This window comes from Lolium rigidum, chromosome 5, assembly GCF_022539505.1.
Source record: "Lolium rigidum isolate FL_2022 chromosome 5, APGP_CSIRO_Lrig_0.1, whole genome shotgun sequence".
NCBI classification, from domain to species: Eukaryota; Viridiplantae; Streptophyta; class Magnoliopsida; order Poales; family Poaceae; genus Lolium; species Lolium rigidum.
The window spans coordinates 242660074-242677293 of record NC_061512.1 but is presented as its reverse complement, the minus strand read 5'-3'; the positions used below and the strand labels follow the sequence as shown (position 1 = coordinate 242677293).

General features: G+C 47.7%; 1 protein-coding gene across 1 annotated transcript; it reads right to left on the bottom strand.

Annotated features, from left to right (window-relative positions):
• Nucleotides 1–2004: 2004 nt before the first annotated feature.
• LOC124653611 (BAG family molecular chaperone regulator 1-like) lies at nucleotides 2005–4072 on the bottom strand. The gene is made up of 4 exons (XM_047192676.1): nucleotides 3466–4072; nucleotides 3104–3360; nucleotides 2857–3003; nucleotides 2005–2704 (listed from the first exon to the last, which is right to left on the bottom strand). Exons 1-4 carry the CDS (start codon nucleotides 3725–3727, stop codon nucleotides 2333–2335), a joined length of 1038 nt encoding a protein of 345 aa, XP_047048632.1. The 5' UTR covers nucleotides 3728–4072; the 3' UTR covers nucleotides 2005–2332.
• Between the last annotated feature and the right edge of the window lie 13148 nt (nucleotides 4073–17220).

Genomic DNA, 17220 nt, shown 5'->3' with positions numbered 1-17220 from the left:
CATATCTTGATGACGATCACCACTTGATGTCATCCTCTCATGGCCTATATGAGATCTCACTTTTGATGCATGCCCATGGAAAGATACCTAACCCGCATAGACAACACAAGTGCACATATATGATGGGTTAGTTCATAAAGCATAATTGACAAGGCTTACCATACCACATGACTTTATGTGGCACATTCTTCATGCTTCATGTGTTGACCAAACTTGAATCTATTCTTCACTCTTTGCATTGGTCAACCTTGTATCTTCTCATGCTCTATCATATTATCTTGAGGTGTATAAAGAATTCTTCACTTGAAATCAAGCACTCGAGATCTTGATCATCCATTACTTATCACATAAGCTAGAGCATGGCTAATATTGAGTTCCACATAGGAACTCCATCTTCATTTCTTCTTCTTGATCATATCACATATATATCTTCAAATCGATGATCTTTATGCCAATACACAAGGTATATCTTTATCTTCATGGCATCCATACTTGAATCCAACATATGGAATACAAGTAGAACCTATGGAATATTCCTTCATATAAACTCAATGAAAACATTAGTCCATAGGGGTTGTCACTAATTACCAAAACCACACATAGGGGCAATATACCCTTACACAAACCGATTGACATGTCCCTACTCTCTTCTCTTCGTGTCAAAAACTCTAGTCAAAAAAGAGTACCGGCGGACCAGGAAACCCGTGAGCAAAAATGAATGTATCGACATGCAATTGACGAATAAGAAATTTGGTTGTTGATGAATTAGAAAATAGTCGACTCACAAATAGCAATTCCGATGCTTGCAAATCCTACTTTTCTTAATCGGCATTTATCCACTTATCATACATCATTAAGCCATGGACATCGCAAACCGCTGCGTAAGAATGGGGAGGAGTGGGGTAATGGAGAAGGTGGCGACACCCGTAAGATAGAAAGGAAGCAGTTTGCTCATTGGAATATGACATAGACAAGGCTTTTTTCCGTAATATGCGAAAGAGGTTGCACGAATCTTATTTTTTAATTGAAGTAGTGGCTCCAAGGATTTGTCGATTTGCCTTCTTTTTTTTGGTTGTCGGGTTCTCTCAATTGATATCGATGTTTTGCAGAGATCGCATTTGTTCGCTAGGATTGCAAGTGGCAATGCTTCGTCTTGCAACTTCACGATCCATCTAGGCGTGACCATCTATCCTTGGTGGTTAACATTTATTCATGTGTGGTTCGAACAATTCCTTGCATTCGAAACCATTCTTTACTTGCTTAATTATTTCTATTTTAACAATTATTGTTATATTTTGTGATGTTGAGATATTTAGTAAGTTTGGCTTATATTGGTGCTCAATTAGAGAGTATTTATTCAAAATCACGAATATGACATGGATTCTGCTGGAACCGACGTTGAAACCTTCTTTGCGATGTGGTGTGTGGGTTCTGCTGGAACCGAAGTTGAAACCTCTTTTGTGGTATGGCGCGGGTTCCACCGGATCGCAAAACCGCCGGCGGAACCCAAGTTATGCCGTAGAAGAGGTTTGCGGTTAAATGCAAATAGCAGATCTAGTGTTGGTCGGAGTATGTTACGGCATTTATCCTACGCAGAAAAAAAAAACGTATCCACTTCATCTAGCTGATCAGATCTGGGGATGATAAAATGGACATCAATCAGCTGAGAAAGAAACCTTCTAATCTGGCCGACCAAACGCAACGATTAAGCCATTGTTACTGGAGCCGCACGAGAGCGTGTGAAGCGCGTCCAGGCCACGAAACCACACTGTCACGGCCCCAGCCTCGCCTGGACCCAACAGGTTCAGTGGTTCCTGTCCCGCTCCCGCGCTGATGCAATGGCCAACAATAATTCGTGCCCCGCCGCGCCCACACAGCACGACACAGCCCCAATCAATCAACCACGCCATGATTCCACGGCACCAAATCTCACTCCGATCATCTGATCTAACACAAACAGAGCTAGTACGAGTACTATGCTATATCACCAGTTGCAATGGTGAATCAAGGCAATCATAGAGGAATCGATTAATGTATGAATCAATCAACCAATCACATATACATTGCTATATATCTTTTATATATATATTTTCCATGGAAAATTCTTCAGCATAACCCAACACCACTTATTTTCTGCACGGACTGCACTGGACTGGACTGGACTGAATGAACGAACAGGCTCGTCACGGGTCTTTCGTCTTGTGTCGATTTTGATGTACACTCTGAAGAAAAGTAAAATGGGAGGGGGAATGAACAGCGGCGGAAGGAAACAATGCGCACCACTAAAATGATCGATGGACAGGGAAGGGATCAAGGCGCGGTGGCCGGCTCTCTAGAAGAGCTCCCAGTCGAACCGCGGGATCGGCGAGCCGCTGGCGTTCTTGGTGGTGGTGGTCGCGGCCGCCATGGTGGTGGTGGCCGTGGCCGAGGAAGTGGACGGCATCGACGACAGCAGGTCGAACGTCTCCCAGCTCGCCGTGGGCGCCACCGCCGCCGCCTTGCCGGCCGCCGGCGCGGCGGGCTGCTGCTGCTTGTTGAACTGCCGCCGCTGCGACACGGGCGGCGGCCGCGGCGGCAGGTGCAGCGACCGGTCGACCTTGCCGTTGCCGTTGCCGTTAGACTTGGGCGCCGTCGCCGTCGCCGCCGCCGCGTTCTTGGCGCGGATGACGTCCAGCGTCTCCACGTACTTCTGCACCCGCTTCTCCTGCAACGCGCAAAGATTCAGAGCCGGATGGGATTCAGTTCGGATTCCCCCGCGCGCGCGCGTGAAATTAATGTGTTCGTCAACGGTTTCGGCGAGGAAATTAATTAAAGAAATTCGGCGCGCGTGGGTGTGCGTGCAGGGAGAGCACTGACCTGCATTCGGCGCTGCGCCTTGACCTCGCCCTCGGCGGCGATGGCGTCCAGCTTGACCAGCTCCGTCATCAGCGCCTCGGTGAGCGCCACCACGTCCGCCTCCACGACGCGCCCGCCCTTGCCCACGATGGCCTCCAGCGCCGTCACCTGCAACCGACCCGAAATCCGATCAATCACCACACCCGATCGATCGACTGCGGCAGAACCGAGTGAACTACGCGAGCAGAGTCCTCGTGTGGTACGGTACCTTGGTTGCGAGCTTGTCGACGTCGAGGCTGACGCGTGAGATGTGCTTGGCGGCGCGGCCTGCCTTGTCGGCGCGTCGCTGCTCGAGCAGCCGCTTCGCCTGCGCGTCTGGGTCCTCGAGCAGGACCATCTTGGACTTGTCCTTGACGCCGGCCATGTCGAGGAAGGTCTTGGAGTCGCGCTCCCGGTCCTTGTAGACGAGCTTCTGGTCCTCGTGGTGCAGGCCCGTCTTGGCGGACATCATCTTCTTCAGCTCACCTGCAGCAGCACTCCGCCAGTCAGCAAACAGCTCGATCGACTCACACAAAATCCGGCGGTGCCGCGGGAGTGTACTGATTGCATTTGGCATTACGAGAGTATTACCGAAGGAGGCCTCGGCGCTGATGTAGATCTCGTGGGTGACGCCGTTGTGCTTGACCTTGACGCGGATGGTGGGGACGGGCGCGGCGGGGGCGTCGGCGTCCGGGCCGCGCTTCTGCACCAGCATCCCGCCGGGCCGCACCTCCCACTCGTCCTCCTTCAGGGCCTCCTTGGCCGCCGCGACCGCCGCCGGGGTAGTAGGAGAGGGAGAGGTGTCCTTCATGGCGTCCAAGAATGTGCTACCTCTGGGCTTGGCGCGCATCATCTTCTTCTCATGGTACGCGCGCGCGCGCACGCCGCCCGCCACACGCAAAGAATCGAGCAGCTCTAGCCTAGCATGCGCTCCCGGCAACCACAAGAAGCAAGGAAGGAAAGGGCGCCAAAAATCTGTCGTTGAAGATTGATTCGCGCGGCAGGGAAAGAGGCGAATTTGATGGCGCCGGATCCGGGCGGGAGGAGGTGCAGGCGCAGGTGCCCCCTGGGCTGAATTGGGGAAGCGAATCAATCAGGAGGGATCAGGGCAAGCAAGGCAGAGAGGTAGGTGGGAGGGTAGGAGGTAGGAGAGGTGGTGGTGGTAGGGAAGAAGTGGAAGCAAAGAGAGAAAAAAAGATGGCAGTGCAGGGCAATACAACTCAGAGGGACAGGGCGGCAGCGGAAATATTTATACTGGGAAAGACCAAGGCGTGCGATGGCATGTGGATTCTGGTAAACAGAGAGACCGACAGAGAGGGCAAGTAAAACATCCATCCGGCGGTCGGTGGAGGCGACGGCCGGCGCGTCCCTTCCCGGGAACGCCAACGTGTAGGTGTAGGTGACGACGGGGAATAAATCGGGGGTAGGCAGCGCCTGGCGTTCTGCGCTCGTCGGCGGCGGCCGGTAGCGGTTTGTTTCCGTCCCTGCTCTTCCCCGTGACGAGCGAGCACGCCATCGCCATGGGAAGGAAGGCGGTGTGGCGTGGAAGCCTCTGCTTTTTTCCCCCGCGCGTTTGTTGTACTCCTGTGGCCGTGCCGTGCCATGGCGAATGCTTCCACCGGACGGGATAGGAAAGGCAAGGAGGCGGCGCTGCCTGCCACGGCGTCGGGACGGGCTTGGCCGCCAAGCAACCGTCGCGTCCCGGCCAAACTTGCCACTGGTTCGCGCGGCGATTGGCACCAGGCCACCAACCAAACCTCCTTTTCATCGACCGATCTCCCTTTCTGCCCACAGCTTCTCCTTCTTTCTATTCCTTTCCCCCATCGAAGCAAAGCCGTGCCTTTCTCTGCCTTGACGTACGTGTTCCCGGTAGTAGAGTCGTAGAGATCATCGGCGAACTGACAGCCTCGGGACTGTGCCTTTGCCTGCAAGTGTTGATAATTCCCGGAAGTGACACCCAACAAACCTCACCGCGCGCACTCCATACCTGCAGTAGCAGTAGTAGTTGTGCTATTTTTTTTTTTTTTACGTCGCAAAAAAAAAAGTAGTAGTTGTGCTAGTACGTCAGAGAACGATCCGCCGACGTATCAGCGTCGAAAGCTACTGAAAAGGTTAGTTGTTAGGCCAGTTTTGGTGTGCCATGTGGCTAGCCGTGACACCATTCTACTCGGATTTTACCGCTCTTGCCTGGAGCCGTATCTGGAAAGGGCACCGGTTCCCCAATGACGCGAAGCTGCGGGTCGACAAAGGGAATGGCAGCGAGAAGCTAGCCACCAGGAGTCGCTCATCATACCATGCATGGCCTCGCGCACCGTCGGCGAGCCTACCTAGCGGCGGCGCTAGCAAAGGAGAGTAGGGTGGTACGGTCATACGGACATGGCGTCGGGTGTAGGTTGACTCGGTCAAACGAGCCAATAGTGTGAAAGTGTTCTTTGGTTCGATCTTGGATGGGGAAAAACTTTCAGATCTGGATAATCTGGAGTTACGTACACCTTCTGATGAAATTTTAATTAGTTCTGCTATCTTTTCAAATGTTAAAAAAATAAAGCAGTAGGTCCTGATGGATTACCTGCTGACTTCTCTCAATCCTGTTGGGATATCATCAAAATGGATTTAATCATTCTTGTCGACAATTTTCACTCCGGTATGTTAGACCTTTCAAGAATTAACTACGGTGTGATTACTCGGAAATCTGTTTTTGAACATGGGACCATATGCTCCTGCTACATAGAAAAAACATCTTAAAATATCTGAAAAATCTAAAAATAAAAATTTGCGCGTATATGTCGACATTATATGTGTGCACGCCAAGTTCCGCAGGAAAATAAAAAAATCTGTGTGCCTTGTGTAAAAAATACAAAGGAAATGTGCTGTGAAAAGGTTTCTTTAAGCAAAGAATTTTGTCTTTTCTGCAAACGACACACAAAATGCGCGAAACAACATTCTAAGCACATATGATGTCGAGATGTACATGTTAATTTTTGTTCAGAATTTTTCGACATTTCTGATTACGCTTAAAAGACATTTCAAAAACCGAGAGCATATGCTTTCGGGTACCAAAACGCCTCGTCCATGATTACTCCGCTTTCCAACAATGTTTTGATCATGTAGTTGATAAAACTGTGTTATCTTGTCAAAATGCTTTTATTAAAGGTAGAAATATTTTGGATGGGGTCATTTCTTTACATGAGGATTTGCATGAAGCCAGAGTTAAAACAACAAGGGGTAGTTTTTAAAAATCACTTTGAGAACGCCTAAAATAAACTATGATTTTTTGTTTAAAAGTTTGGAGCTCAGTGGGCTTAATGCCACTTGGGGAGGCTGGATGAGAAGTGTAGTGGTTGGGGGCACTCTATGTGTTATGAGTAAATAACAATTTAGGGAGGAATTTTGGCACTTTGAAGGGATAAGGCAGAGGGACCCATTTTCACCTCTTCGGTTCAATGTTGCAGGGGATGTCTTAGCTAGAATGCTCAGAAACCGAAAGAACAATGGTTTGATCAAAGGGTTGGTCCCTCACATTATAGAAAGTGGGTTGTGTATTTTACAATATGATGATGATACAGTAGTAATGTTTCAAGATAACCTTGATATGGCTTTAAATGTCAAGATCCTTTAGTACCCGTTAGAGGATATGGCAGGCTTGAAAATCAATTTTGGTAAAAGTGAAGTGACGATGGTTTGATCAAAGGCTTGGTGCCTCACATTGTACAAAATGGGGTGTGTATTTTACAATATGATGATGACACAATAGTAATGTTTCAAGATAACCTTGAGATGGCTTTAAATGTAAAGATCCATTTGCGCCTGTTTGAGGATAGGGCGGGTTTGAAAATCAATTTTGGTAAAAGTGAAGTGACGGTGGTTATGGAAGGTACCATTATACTGGAACAATATGTTGGATTGCTAAATTGTCAGTTAGCTAGTTGGCCTATGAAATATTTGGCTGCTCCCAGTGGCGGACCTAGAACAAACTCTGACCGGGGGCGTATCATCTGAGTGGGGGTAGTTCTTCACTAATTTTGTAGAATTTCAGTTACATTCCTTCAAACTATGCACAAATAGTGAAGGAATTCAAAAATCTGAGTGGGGGCATATGCCCCCACAGCCCCACTCGGGTATACCTGGGTCCGCCCCTGGGTGCTCCTGTTAGTGGATCAAGAATTAGGGGTTAGAGACTTGAATTTTATTGAATAAAAAAGTTTGAAACATTTGGATGGCTGTCAAGGTTGGTCCATGTCTTTAGCTGGTACAAAGGGTTCTGATTGATTCATCTCTCAATGTGATCTACAACTAATAGGCATATGAGTGTAGGGAATGTGAAGTCAACTAGTTTATGGGATCACTAACATCCCTGCATCGGCTTCGGATCAGGATGACTAGAGCAGAAAATAGTAGAACAATGTCGAGCTGAAGTGAGGTGAAGACTGCAAATCCGGTGGGTGAATAGGTGAAACAATATTTGTTCATTTCATGTTGGTTTCTTCTAGAGGGACTGGTCAATTAAAACTTGTTGTTGGAGTTCGATATGTTGGAGGGTTGATGTATGTGAGTAGATGTTTTAAGTTTGATGCTGACTAGGATCTGGTTCAAAGTTGTTGTTGCCTAAACTGTACTACCTCCATCCCAAAACATAAGGCTTATATTATTTTCAGAAAGTCAAAGTATGTCAAGTTTAACTAGGGTTTTACCAACAATCATTAACATGCAAAATACAAAATCAATATCGTTAGATAGATAATAAAATATATTTCCGTATGGTATTACGTACAAAAAAACGTGACTGTTTATCAATCGACTGAGAACTAACTCCGTATGGAAGAAAAAAGAATAGTGTGAACTGGAGCTGTCGAGCAGTGCAAGACCGACATGCTCCGCGAGTCCAGAGAACATAGTGCTCATTTCACTGTTTTACATTGACTGGCAATCCGGCGGTGGCAAGCAAACACTTTGACTTTTCCGACGCGCGCGGTGTGGAGATGGATGGGGTAAAAGTGCAGGTGGAGGTAGGGCTCCACGCCGTCCGGGCCAATGGTGTCACCGTGACACAACACACCAACGAGCCGGCCAAAATAGATCAGCGAAACAGCCGCTTCTGTACGCGCGCAGTGAAGGGACCCGCCTGCCATAGATAGAGGAGCTGTGAAGCGTTCACCGACAGCGCAGTCCACGCGCCGGCGTGTCGCGTGCCCACGTCGTCTGGCTGCGCGCGGCTAACGTGATCCGACAGCGACCGTGCAACCTCCAGGGCGGGCTGGACTCACGCCGGCGACGCGGCACCCACCCACGTCCGCACCGCGTCGCTCACGAGCTGACCTCCTTCGAGCAATCGATCGTGCCAGTGGAGTGGATCGCCGGCCCCAGGACACGGCGACGACGACGACGAGGTTTTTATTATCGTAAAAGACTCGCCGGCCGGTCTCCCGTAACGGTAACTTGCATTGTGTCGCTCGCTCGCTCGATGCACACGTGCGCGCCTGCGGACGGGACGTGCAGCGCAGTCCTGGACGAAACGGACAAATAAAACCACACAGCGCTAGAGCACCTCCAGGCCTCCAGCCATCTCCCGACCCCACCGGCAGCCCCAAATAAACACTGGTAGGGACCAGTGACCTCGATATATTTGGAAAATCAAATTGAAATGTTGAAAACGATATTCATACGAAGTTTGAATGAATTTTGTACAAAGCGAATTCAAACTAAAAAACTAAAAAAAAACATCCAGCAGTGCAGGGACTCGAAGGCGTTGAAGTCCAGTTCACCGCTGGACGACCCGAAGGACCAGCTATCGGCGTCGGCGGTCTCCTCCTCGTCGGCCTTCTCCTCCTTTGGCGCCGGCAACTCCGATGGTCCGGTGAGATCGACGTAGGTGGCGTCGTGGTCCCTGGCGGACCACACCGCCGCCTGCTGCGGATCGATTGCGATATGCCGGTAGTCTTCGTCGACGGAGCGGCCAATAATGTACTGTAAGACGGGGAACTCCGCCTCGTGGCCATCGCCACGGAGGGCCACCTGCACCGCCTCGGCCTCCTTCTCCCACCATTTATTCTTCACCGACGGAAGTGGTGGCGAGGCGTCCTCCTCCTTGACGCGGGAGCGGCGGCCCAACCCCGTTGTCCGACGAGCCGGAGCAGAGGACGCGCGCCTCGCGTCATCGCATATGATGACGCCTCCAAAAGGAGGCGCAGCCGAGCGCGTGCGCGCGACGGCAGACGATCCGGTGCGTGAGGTTCCGGACGCTACGGTCCGTTCCGGCGCCCTCTGCGTGGTAGGCGGCAGCGCCATTTTCGCCGCCTGCGGGAAGTATACCGGCTCCCGTTGCCTGCGGACGCGTGGCCGGAATCCGTACTCGCGGAGCGTGTCGTCGACGGAGCGGCCGTACCACCAGGCACGGCGGCCGACGTTGTTGAAGCGGTCGCCCGAGGGGTTGTCCATCCGCGCGAGCTCGACGGCGCGCTCATGTTCGAAGCGCTTGCTAGGGTTGGATGGCGGGGAAAAGAGAGAAGTATGCGCCGGTGGGGTTTTAAGGGAGGCGGCGGACGCGCATTGAAGACGCGTGGGTAAGGTAGGTGGACGTCGTGTAGCCAGTCGCCACCCTCGCCGTTTTGGTTTCCGCGCGAGAGGCCATTAACGCCGGACCAACCTCCCCGCGTCGTTTCCGATGCGAACGGCCGCGTCCCCTTGCTGACAAGGCGCCCCCACCCGCGAAAACCCTTGTTCTGCAAGACGCTGGCGCGTCTGATTCACGCCCTTGGCGAAGGGGCCGACACGGGGTTGCCGATGATTTTATTGGGCTAAAAAATTAACCGGTGCCATTTGGACGCACCGGTGTGAGCCCATTTTCGCTATCTGCCTCCAAATTGTTATCGGGATCGCTACCGGGGCCACCAGTGGAGATGCTCTAGCTGCTGTTAGAGCATCTCCAGTCGCGTCCCCCAAAGCGTCCCCCAGACGCCGGCCAAAAAAACGTCCCAGTCGCATGCCCCAAAGGCCGCTTCGCTCCGGACGTCCCTCAAATCTTGTCCGGCGTCCCTAGCCCATCCCCTGTGTATAGAGTCTCCATCGGGGACGCCGGACACGGTTTTTACACTTGCTTTTTGTTTGGAGGTCGCGTTTGGGGACGTGGCTAGGAAAGGGACCTTCTCCAAACGAAAATTTCGTCCGGACGTCCCCCAAACGAAAATTCGGCGCTATTGCCGGACGTCGTTTGGGGGACGCGACTGGAGATGCTCTTAGCCCCGCAGATAAAAGATTAAAAGATTGCACGCGCGCACGCAGGTCGCAAGCGGCACACGGGTTCGCCTGCTCGCTCCGCCTCTGCCCCCATGCATCATTCTTCCACCTCGTGACCACGTACGACACCATGCGCTACGCGAGCGCGGGTCCTGCAAACGTCGACGTCGACGGCGACGGCGACCACTTGATCGTCATGTCACTCCTCCAAATTGATTGCATATGCATCCATCCACGGACGGACGCCCTCCCTTCGTCCACACCCAGGCAAAGCAAATTGCAATGGGACAAATTAGAAATCGGTTGCCATTTCCACGTCTGTGTGCATGCGCTATAGATCGACTTTGGCTGCATGCTGACTTACTCGGCTGCAAACCGATACCGGCCCCCTCATAACGACCTAGACCTAAAACGACCTAGACCTACGTACTGTACAAATACGGTCCACAAATATTCAGCTGCTCGCGTGCTGCAGAGTTGGTTGGTTAGTTGCAGATTAACAACTCCCGTGTTCCGTCCATCTCGCCAGGACTAAACACGAGTTGTCAAAAGGGGACGGACCGTACACAAACTAACAAAGTCAACGGCTGTACTACGCGCAACCAGTTACTCCTAACGAAACTTCTCATCACGGCTCCATGATTGTCAGTGGTACTGCCGTGATGAGAAGTTTCGTTAGGAGTAACTGGTTGCATATCGATCGATCTAGCTCAGTGGTACTGCCGTGCTGCCGGTACAACTTGTACCGGACACCGTCCTTTGACTGAAAGTCATTATAACTGCTCGTACACTTAAAAAGACTGATCGCACGAAAAAGATGGCGCTTAATCAAGGGTTCCTGACACTCTGTTTTCTTTAAGAAAGGATTTTAATGTTCTGACTTCTGACCCACCTTGTGTGCCCTTTCTTTACCATGCATGCAAGTAAAACTGCGTGCATGTTCGGCACTTTCTCCGGGTCAACTTGTTGACCGACCGAGATGCATGGATCAACTAACAATCTATATTCACACATATGCACAATCACACAAGTAGGAGTACATGGAAACGTGCTGCCAAGATTAAAACGTGCCAACTAACCGCAAGTAGGAGTACCATTGACACTTCGGGAATCGGGGCGCTACGGAAGTACGTACATACTTGCCCGTTGGAAAGGAACAATACGCAAGGAGGTCCATCGCTGGAAAGAGGAAAGTACAAGAGCAAAGGCACGAAGCAAGAATCTACCGTAGGCTTTTTAGCCAGCAGCTAGCTAGCGCTCATGGACCGGTCGCGGGTCTGCTTTTTTTTCCATCGAAAACGACAAAAGTAACCCTTCTCAAAAATTGTATCTTGTCTAAATTGTTATCTGCTAATATTTCAAAAATTTCTTGTAAATTTTTCGTGTCCAAAATGAGGACTTAGAATTGGCACATAATTTTGCTCTGGACCTTTGTATAAATCTTCCCCGAAACTAGACCTATCATGTGCGATGATATTGCAATTTTTTTGTGGAGATATGAGAGTACAATATTTGGTGTATGCAAACTAATCCGGTCTATGTATGCCATCTCATAGCAACTATTTGGTGTATACATGCCAAGTTGCCAACCCCTCTATTTGTATGATGTGGACACTACAAATTGCACTTTATTTTTGTTGGATGTGCAATGCCATCTTTTATTAGTTGGTTGTATTGAAATACGTAGATGTCAATTCTCCACCCACATTATGATGGAGAACACCGTGCGCGGTACATTTCAGAGTTTTCTGAGGTAATACAAATTGACATGTTTATTCATATTTTAGTTGGCATGGACATGTAAGTTGTTTTAGTTGTACTTTTTCCAGGAATTGTCACCCCTTCTCTTAAGAGGCCCCACGAGACCTCATCTGTATAGTTTCCATAAGACAAGCGATACACCGACCTCATCGAGGCGCAATCACTCCTCACATGCATTCAACTTGTGAGTCGGTCGATGCCGAACCTGAATCCTGCTGCGATCACCACGCTTGTTGACTGCTCGAGGCTGAAGACACACACTCTTCATCTTCGGATTGGGGAGATGACCATGACTCATCGGTATGTCTCGTTGATCCTAGATCTTCCCATCTATGGACATCTTGTGTGTTTTAGCACATATTCTGCAGGATGCCGTGGGCTTATGTTGAGCCTTATCGGTGCGGTTCCTCCACCGAAGGAAGACCCAACGAAACAAAGAGTCCTGCCGGCAGCACGTATAATTGGATCGCTGAGCGCTTTAGGGTTTACTGTCGTGTTGCTGGTACAAGTAGTACCGGACACCCCGTACTTTGACAAGTCACTGTAGCTGCTCGTTGCAATTAATTACAAGCTTCAAGGATCACATGAAAAAGATGACAGTTAGTAGTTAGTACTTAGCAGGCCAGTAGGGTCCTGATACTTTTTTAAGAGGTGATGAAATGATGATGATGCTAGCAGGGTTCCTGACATGCATGGACACAGAGTAATGTTCTCTGATCTGATCTATCTCGTGTGCTTTCTTTTCCACTACCATACCATGCAAGTAAATCTGCGTGCACTCTGCAGCTTCTCCGGGTCAACTTGTTGACCGATCAAGATCCATGGATTAACAAACCGTCCATGTTCGCACACCGCAGTGACTGCGTTTACGAGATCGGTGACCTATCTTTTTTTATAGAGATCTCGATCGGAAACATGGAAACATGCTGTCAAGATTAAATCATGCCAACAAACCACAAATAGTAGGAGTATCATTGACAGTTTGGCACACACAACACAGAGATATGAACTTTCCCGGTGAAAAAAAAGGAACAAGACACAAGGAGGACGATCGTTGGAAAGAGGAAAATACGAGAGCAAGGCACGAAGCAAGAATCTATCCATCGTAGGCTTTAGCAAGCAGCTAGCTTGCGATCATGGCGCCGAGCTGCTTTTTCCTGGCATGATTAGCACTGCCACTGTCTGCCTGCCTTTGCTTTTGTTGCTGGGAACATATGCTTATATATCGATCATGAGCCCATAATTCAGTGGTCGTAGGCGCGCTTTAGGAGCACCGGTCGGTCGATTAAGATATGCGCATCTAGCGATCCCCGGCTAATGTGTGCCAAAATTAACCTCGATGATCATCAGATTCTTCTCGAGCTTCGCCTAGTTTTTCTCTTAAAGATTCGTCTGAAGCTAGCTGATGTGCCAAATAAATAATGATGTCTAATCAATGTGTTGTCATGTTTAAAAATCGCTAATTGGACGGTCCTCGCGCCGCATTAGGCTGATAGATTAGCCAGCTGTGCACATGGGCGAATCAGAATGAACTGTGTTATTTTAGAACTCCCAATTATAGTTTACTAGTTTTGTTAGTGTAACGAACAAGTTCTTCAATATTTATAATGTTCGTACATATATTGTGCCACCTTTTTGGAAAAGGGAGATCGCTCTCTGGTAAGAAACAAGTTTTCAGGTCTCTTCCCTTATAAAGTTGGAAATGCACCATTTGGTCTGTCGGTTGCACAAGCACACAGAATGCATAAGCCACTGTGGTGACCTGGCATACCACTGCATGGTGTAGTATGCAAGTCTAATATAACACCAATAAAACACAGTTCCACTAGTATTATATCGCTCAGAGTGGTACAACAGAAATATATGTGGGTCCAAAGCATGTCTATAGAATTACAACAATGACTCTGTTACATAAAATCATCACAGCCTCCTACTTTACAATGAGGTAAAACTGCAAATAAACTACAGAAAAACGACTCGTAGTCTAATCTTATTACGAACTCTATTTGTAGAGTATTTAACTAGCTATAGAGGCTAAGAATAGATTCTAGCTAAGTAGGAGCTAGGTTTAGGATGCTAGTTCCCTTCTATGGCTAAACTAGGTTTTCTCCTTGTTGGATGTAGTATTTGACTCTTCTGACAGGGTCCTGTCTCTTGAAGTAGTTGTTGACTCCTCGGCCTTCGAGTTGCACTGTAGATCCTCCTTTTATGCCTCCATATCTAAGCAGGGGATTTAAGAGTGGGATGAGTACGAGCGTACTCAACAAGTTCATTATAGGAAAGAGGTGTTTAATGCACTAGCTACCGCATTAGACCAGAAAGTCTAATACCAATGCAGGTTTTCATAACGATTTCTTCAAAAGGTTGCTTTTATTCGGAAGAACTATGTCCGTCGGCCTTCACCGGTTTACTAGAACTTCATGGAGCTCCTTTCCGGCCGCGTTCGCAGTTCCATATCCCGGAACGAGGAGTGACGGAGTCACGGTTCTTTACACTCGCGAGATGTGTGTTGCTTTACCCATAAGAGATCTTAACCTTGGTGCCAACCGGGCATATGTTCCCGTCCACACTTCCTTTGGTGTGGGGCCCGGTATAAGGTCTAGCCAATCATGTTCCTCCGCTACCTCGAATACCCACCCGTTGTTGCATGCCCCGACCCTGGGTCCACGCCGGTCCCATTATTTCCATATATTTCAGGGTGGACCCCGACCACGACAACAATGCTGGGCTCTACCATACACTCCTACGCCGGTAGCTGCAACTCATCATAGACCGCAATACCGTGGGGACTTAAGGCTTCCCGACCTACCGCTTGTTCTTCGGGCGACAAGTGTCTACGGACAATGCCGTGGGGACTTAAGGCTTCCCCGACCTACCGCCCGCCCCGACGGATACAAGTGTCTACGGTAAAGCGCATCCGTTGATGAACGAGAGGTGGAAACACTTTTGACTACTCCGTCCCACTCAGGATCTTATGGTTAACACGGGTATTACGGCACAAGAATCATTGGCGACATTTGTTGTTTAATCCTAGATGGATATAAACCCTTGCAATGGAACCTCCACCATATCAACACAATCCATGGTTCCATTGCCCACCACATAGTCATATTCATAGTTATGAAAGTAGTGGTTTTGGTTTTTATGCAATAGTGATAACCATAGTACTTTGCAAGTAATTTGATAGAAGTACTCAAATGACATGAGCAAGTGATGAACTTGCCTTTCTTGACTGCAATATTATGCAGGCAAGGCCTTCGATACGCAATAACTCCAAATTCTGAAATAGCATCATCGTCCGGTAAGGACGATGTTTAAAAGATTGGCCAGGATGCATAATGCATAAGTATGAGATGCAATCGTTCTAAGTGTGTCCTAACCCCGATGATTTAGGATTAGTGAGTGGTAAGGATTAGTTTAGGGTGTGTTGCACTTTTAAAGTGATTCGCAAACAAGTTTCTTATTAGGGTCTTGTTGTATTAGAATCATAAGCAAGTGGTAACATGCATAGTAGCAATCATACATATCAAGGAATAGTAGTTGTATAATAAGTAAAGAGCAGTTGTCAATTTTAAGCCCTATGGTGCATGGTTGACGATTACTTAGTAAATACTTTAAAAGAATAACTTGTAAAGAACATGTTCTTTGATAAAGAACAAGTGTGATAATTAAGTTTGTGGGGTTCTATGGTTTCCTATGGTTCCAATTAGTTTCTGGAGTAAGTATTAGATGGATCACATCCTCGTTGGATTCATCAGTTACTAGGGCTTGTATTGTTGAATTAAGCCTAGGCATCCTAAACATTTGTTCATACAAGGTTGTTATTAAGATTGTTTCATCTTATTGGTGATAGCTAGCTAGGGTTTATAGGTCCTTATAAGCAGGGTTGAAGATGATTCTTTATTTACTTCAAAAGAATAACTTTTGAAAAACATACTTCTTAAGTAATAAGAAGTATATCAATTAGGTTGAGGTTGTTTAGGTTTGCTATTTCATTTCCTAAGTAAAGAATTATTGGCTCCTAAATAGGATGGTTCATAATTATGAAGTACTTGTAGGGTTTAGTGGACTATGGTTATGTAGTGATAATTATTGGGCATAGGTGCTATTGGAGTTCATCACAATGGTGTGATGCTAATTAAGGATGAGTAAGGATAAGATTCTTGGTAATAAGGACTAGGGTTGGTCCTATTTGATCATCTAGATAGGATAGGTGTGCATACATGGAATACTGAATTAGGGATAATAGGGCTCCTACATTTTATGTGGACATGGAAAGTATTTAATTGCCAATTATGGTTCTATGGATCAAAAGGAAAATATCATGATCATATTTACTAACCTAGGGTTTAGGTTAGAAACAATTTAGGGTTCCTATGAATTAATGAAGCTAGGGTTCTTAATGGTATTAGGGTTTTAGGGTTTCACATGCAATGATAATGTTGTAATACCATTCAATAAGGAATTAGGGTTTGCTATTTACCATATAGTTCTATGATTAATAACTTCATGGTAAAGGTGAAGTTATTAGTAACTTGGAAGTAAAAATAATATTGAATTTGGCATTTTATTATTTTTAAACAATTAATAATTAGAGTAATTATTAATCAGGGTTTAAATCCTCCTATTAAGGATTTAATAATTTATCAGCAAAGGAAAATTTGTTTTAATATTTTCCTGATTTGTTTACTAGTTTTTATTAAGTTTAGAGGTTTTTCTTAATTATTGAATTTTAATTAAATTTGGAATTAAAATTAAAGGCTTAATTAAACATTATTAAATAATTGAATTTTTATGAAAAATAAAAAATTCATTTTATATTTTTATTGGATAGAGTTCTCTTTTTCTAAGAATTTTAATATCTTATTTACATTTTTCTGACTTAAATTGAATTTTCTAGATTTATTTGAAGTTGCAGTAATTTTTTGGTATTTGAAATAAAACAAAAACTACTAAATGTACCCGGGCTACTACTACCTACAGACGCAGACAGGTGGGCCAGTGGCCAGGTCACCTGCCACGGAAGCAATGACCGAGTCAAAATCGGTGAGGTGGCCTGGGAAGCTCCTGGCCGGCGGGCAGACGTCGCCGGCGTCGCCGATTCCGGCCATGCTCGGCTGGGCGACCGGTTCCATTCGAACCAGCGCACCGCGTGGAGCCTAAAGGTGGCGGCTCCGCTCCGGTAAGGTCACCGGAGCTTGCTCGCCGGCGAGGCCGAGCGGCGGCGCGGACAGGGACACGGTGCGGCGGCACTACGGCGAGCTAGGGAGCAAAGCGAGCATGCCATGAGGTTCAGTGATGACCCACAAGTATAGGGGATCGCAACAGTCTTCGAGGGAAGTAAAACCCAAT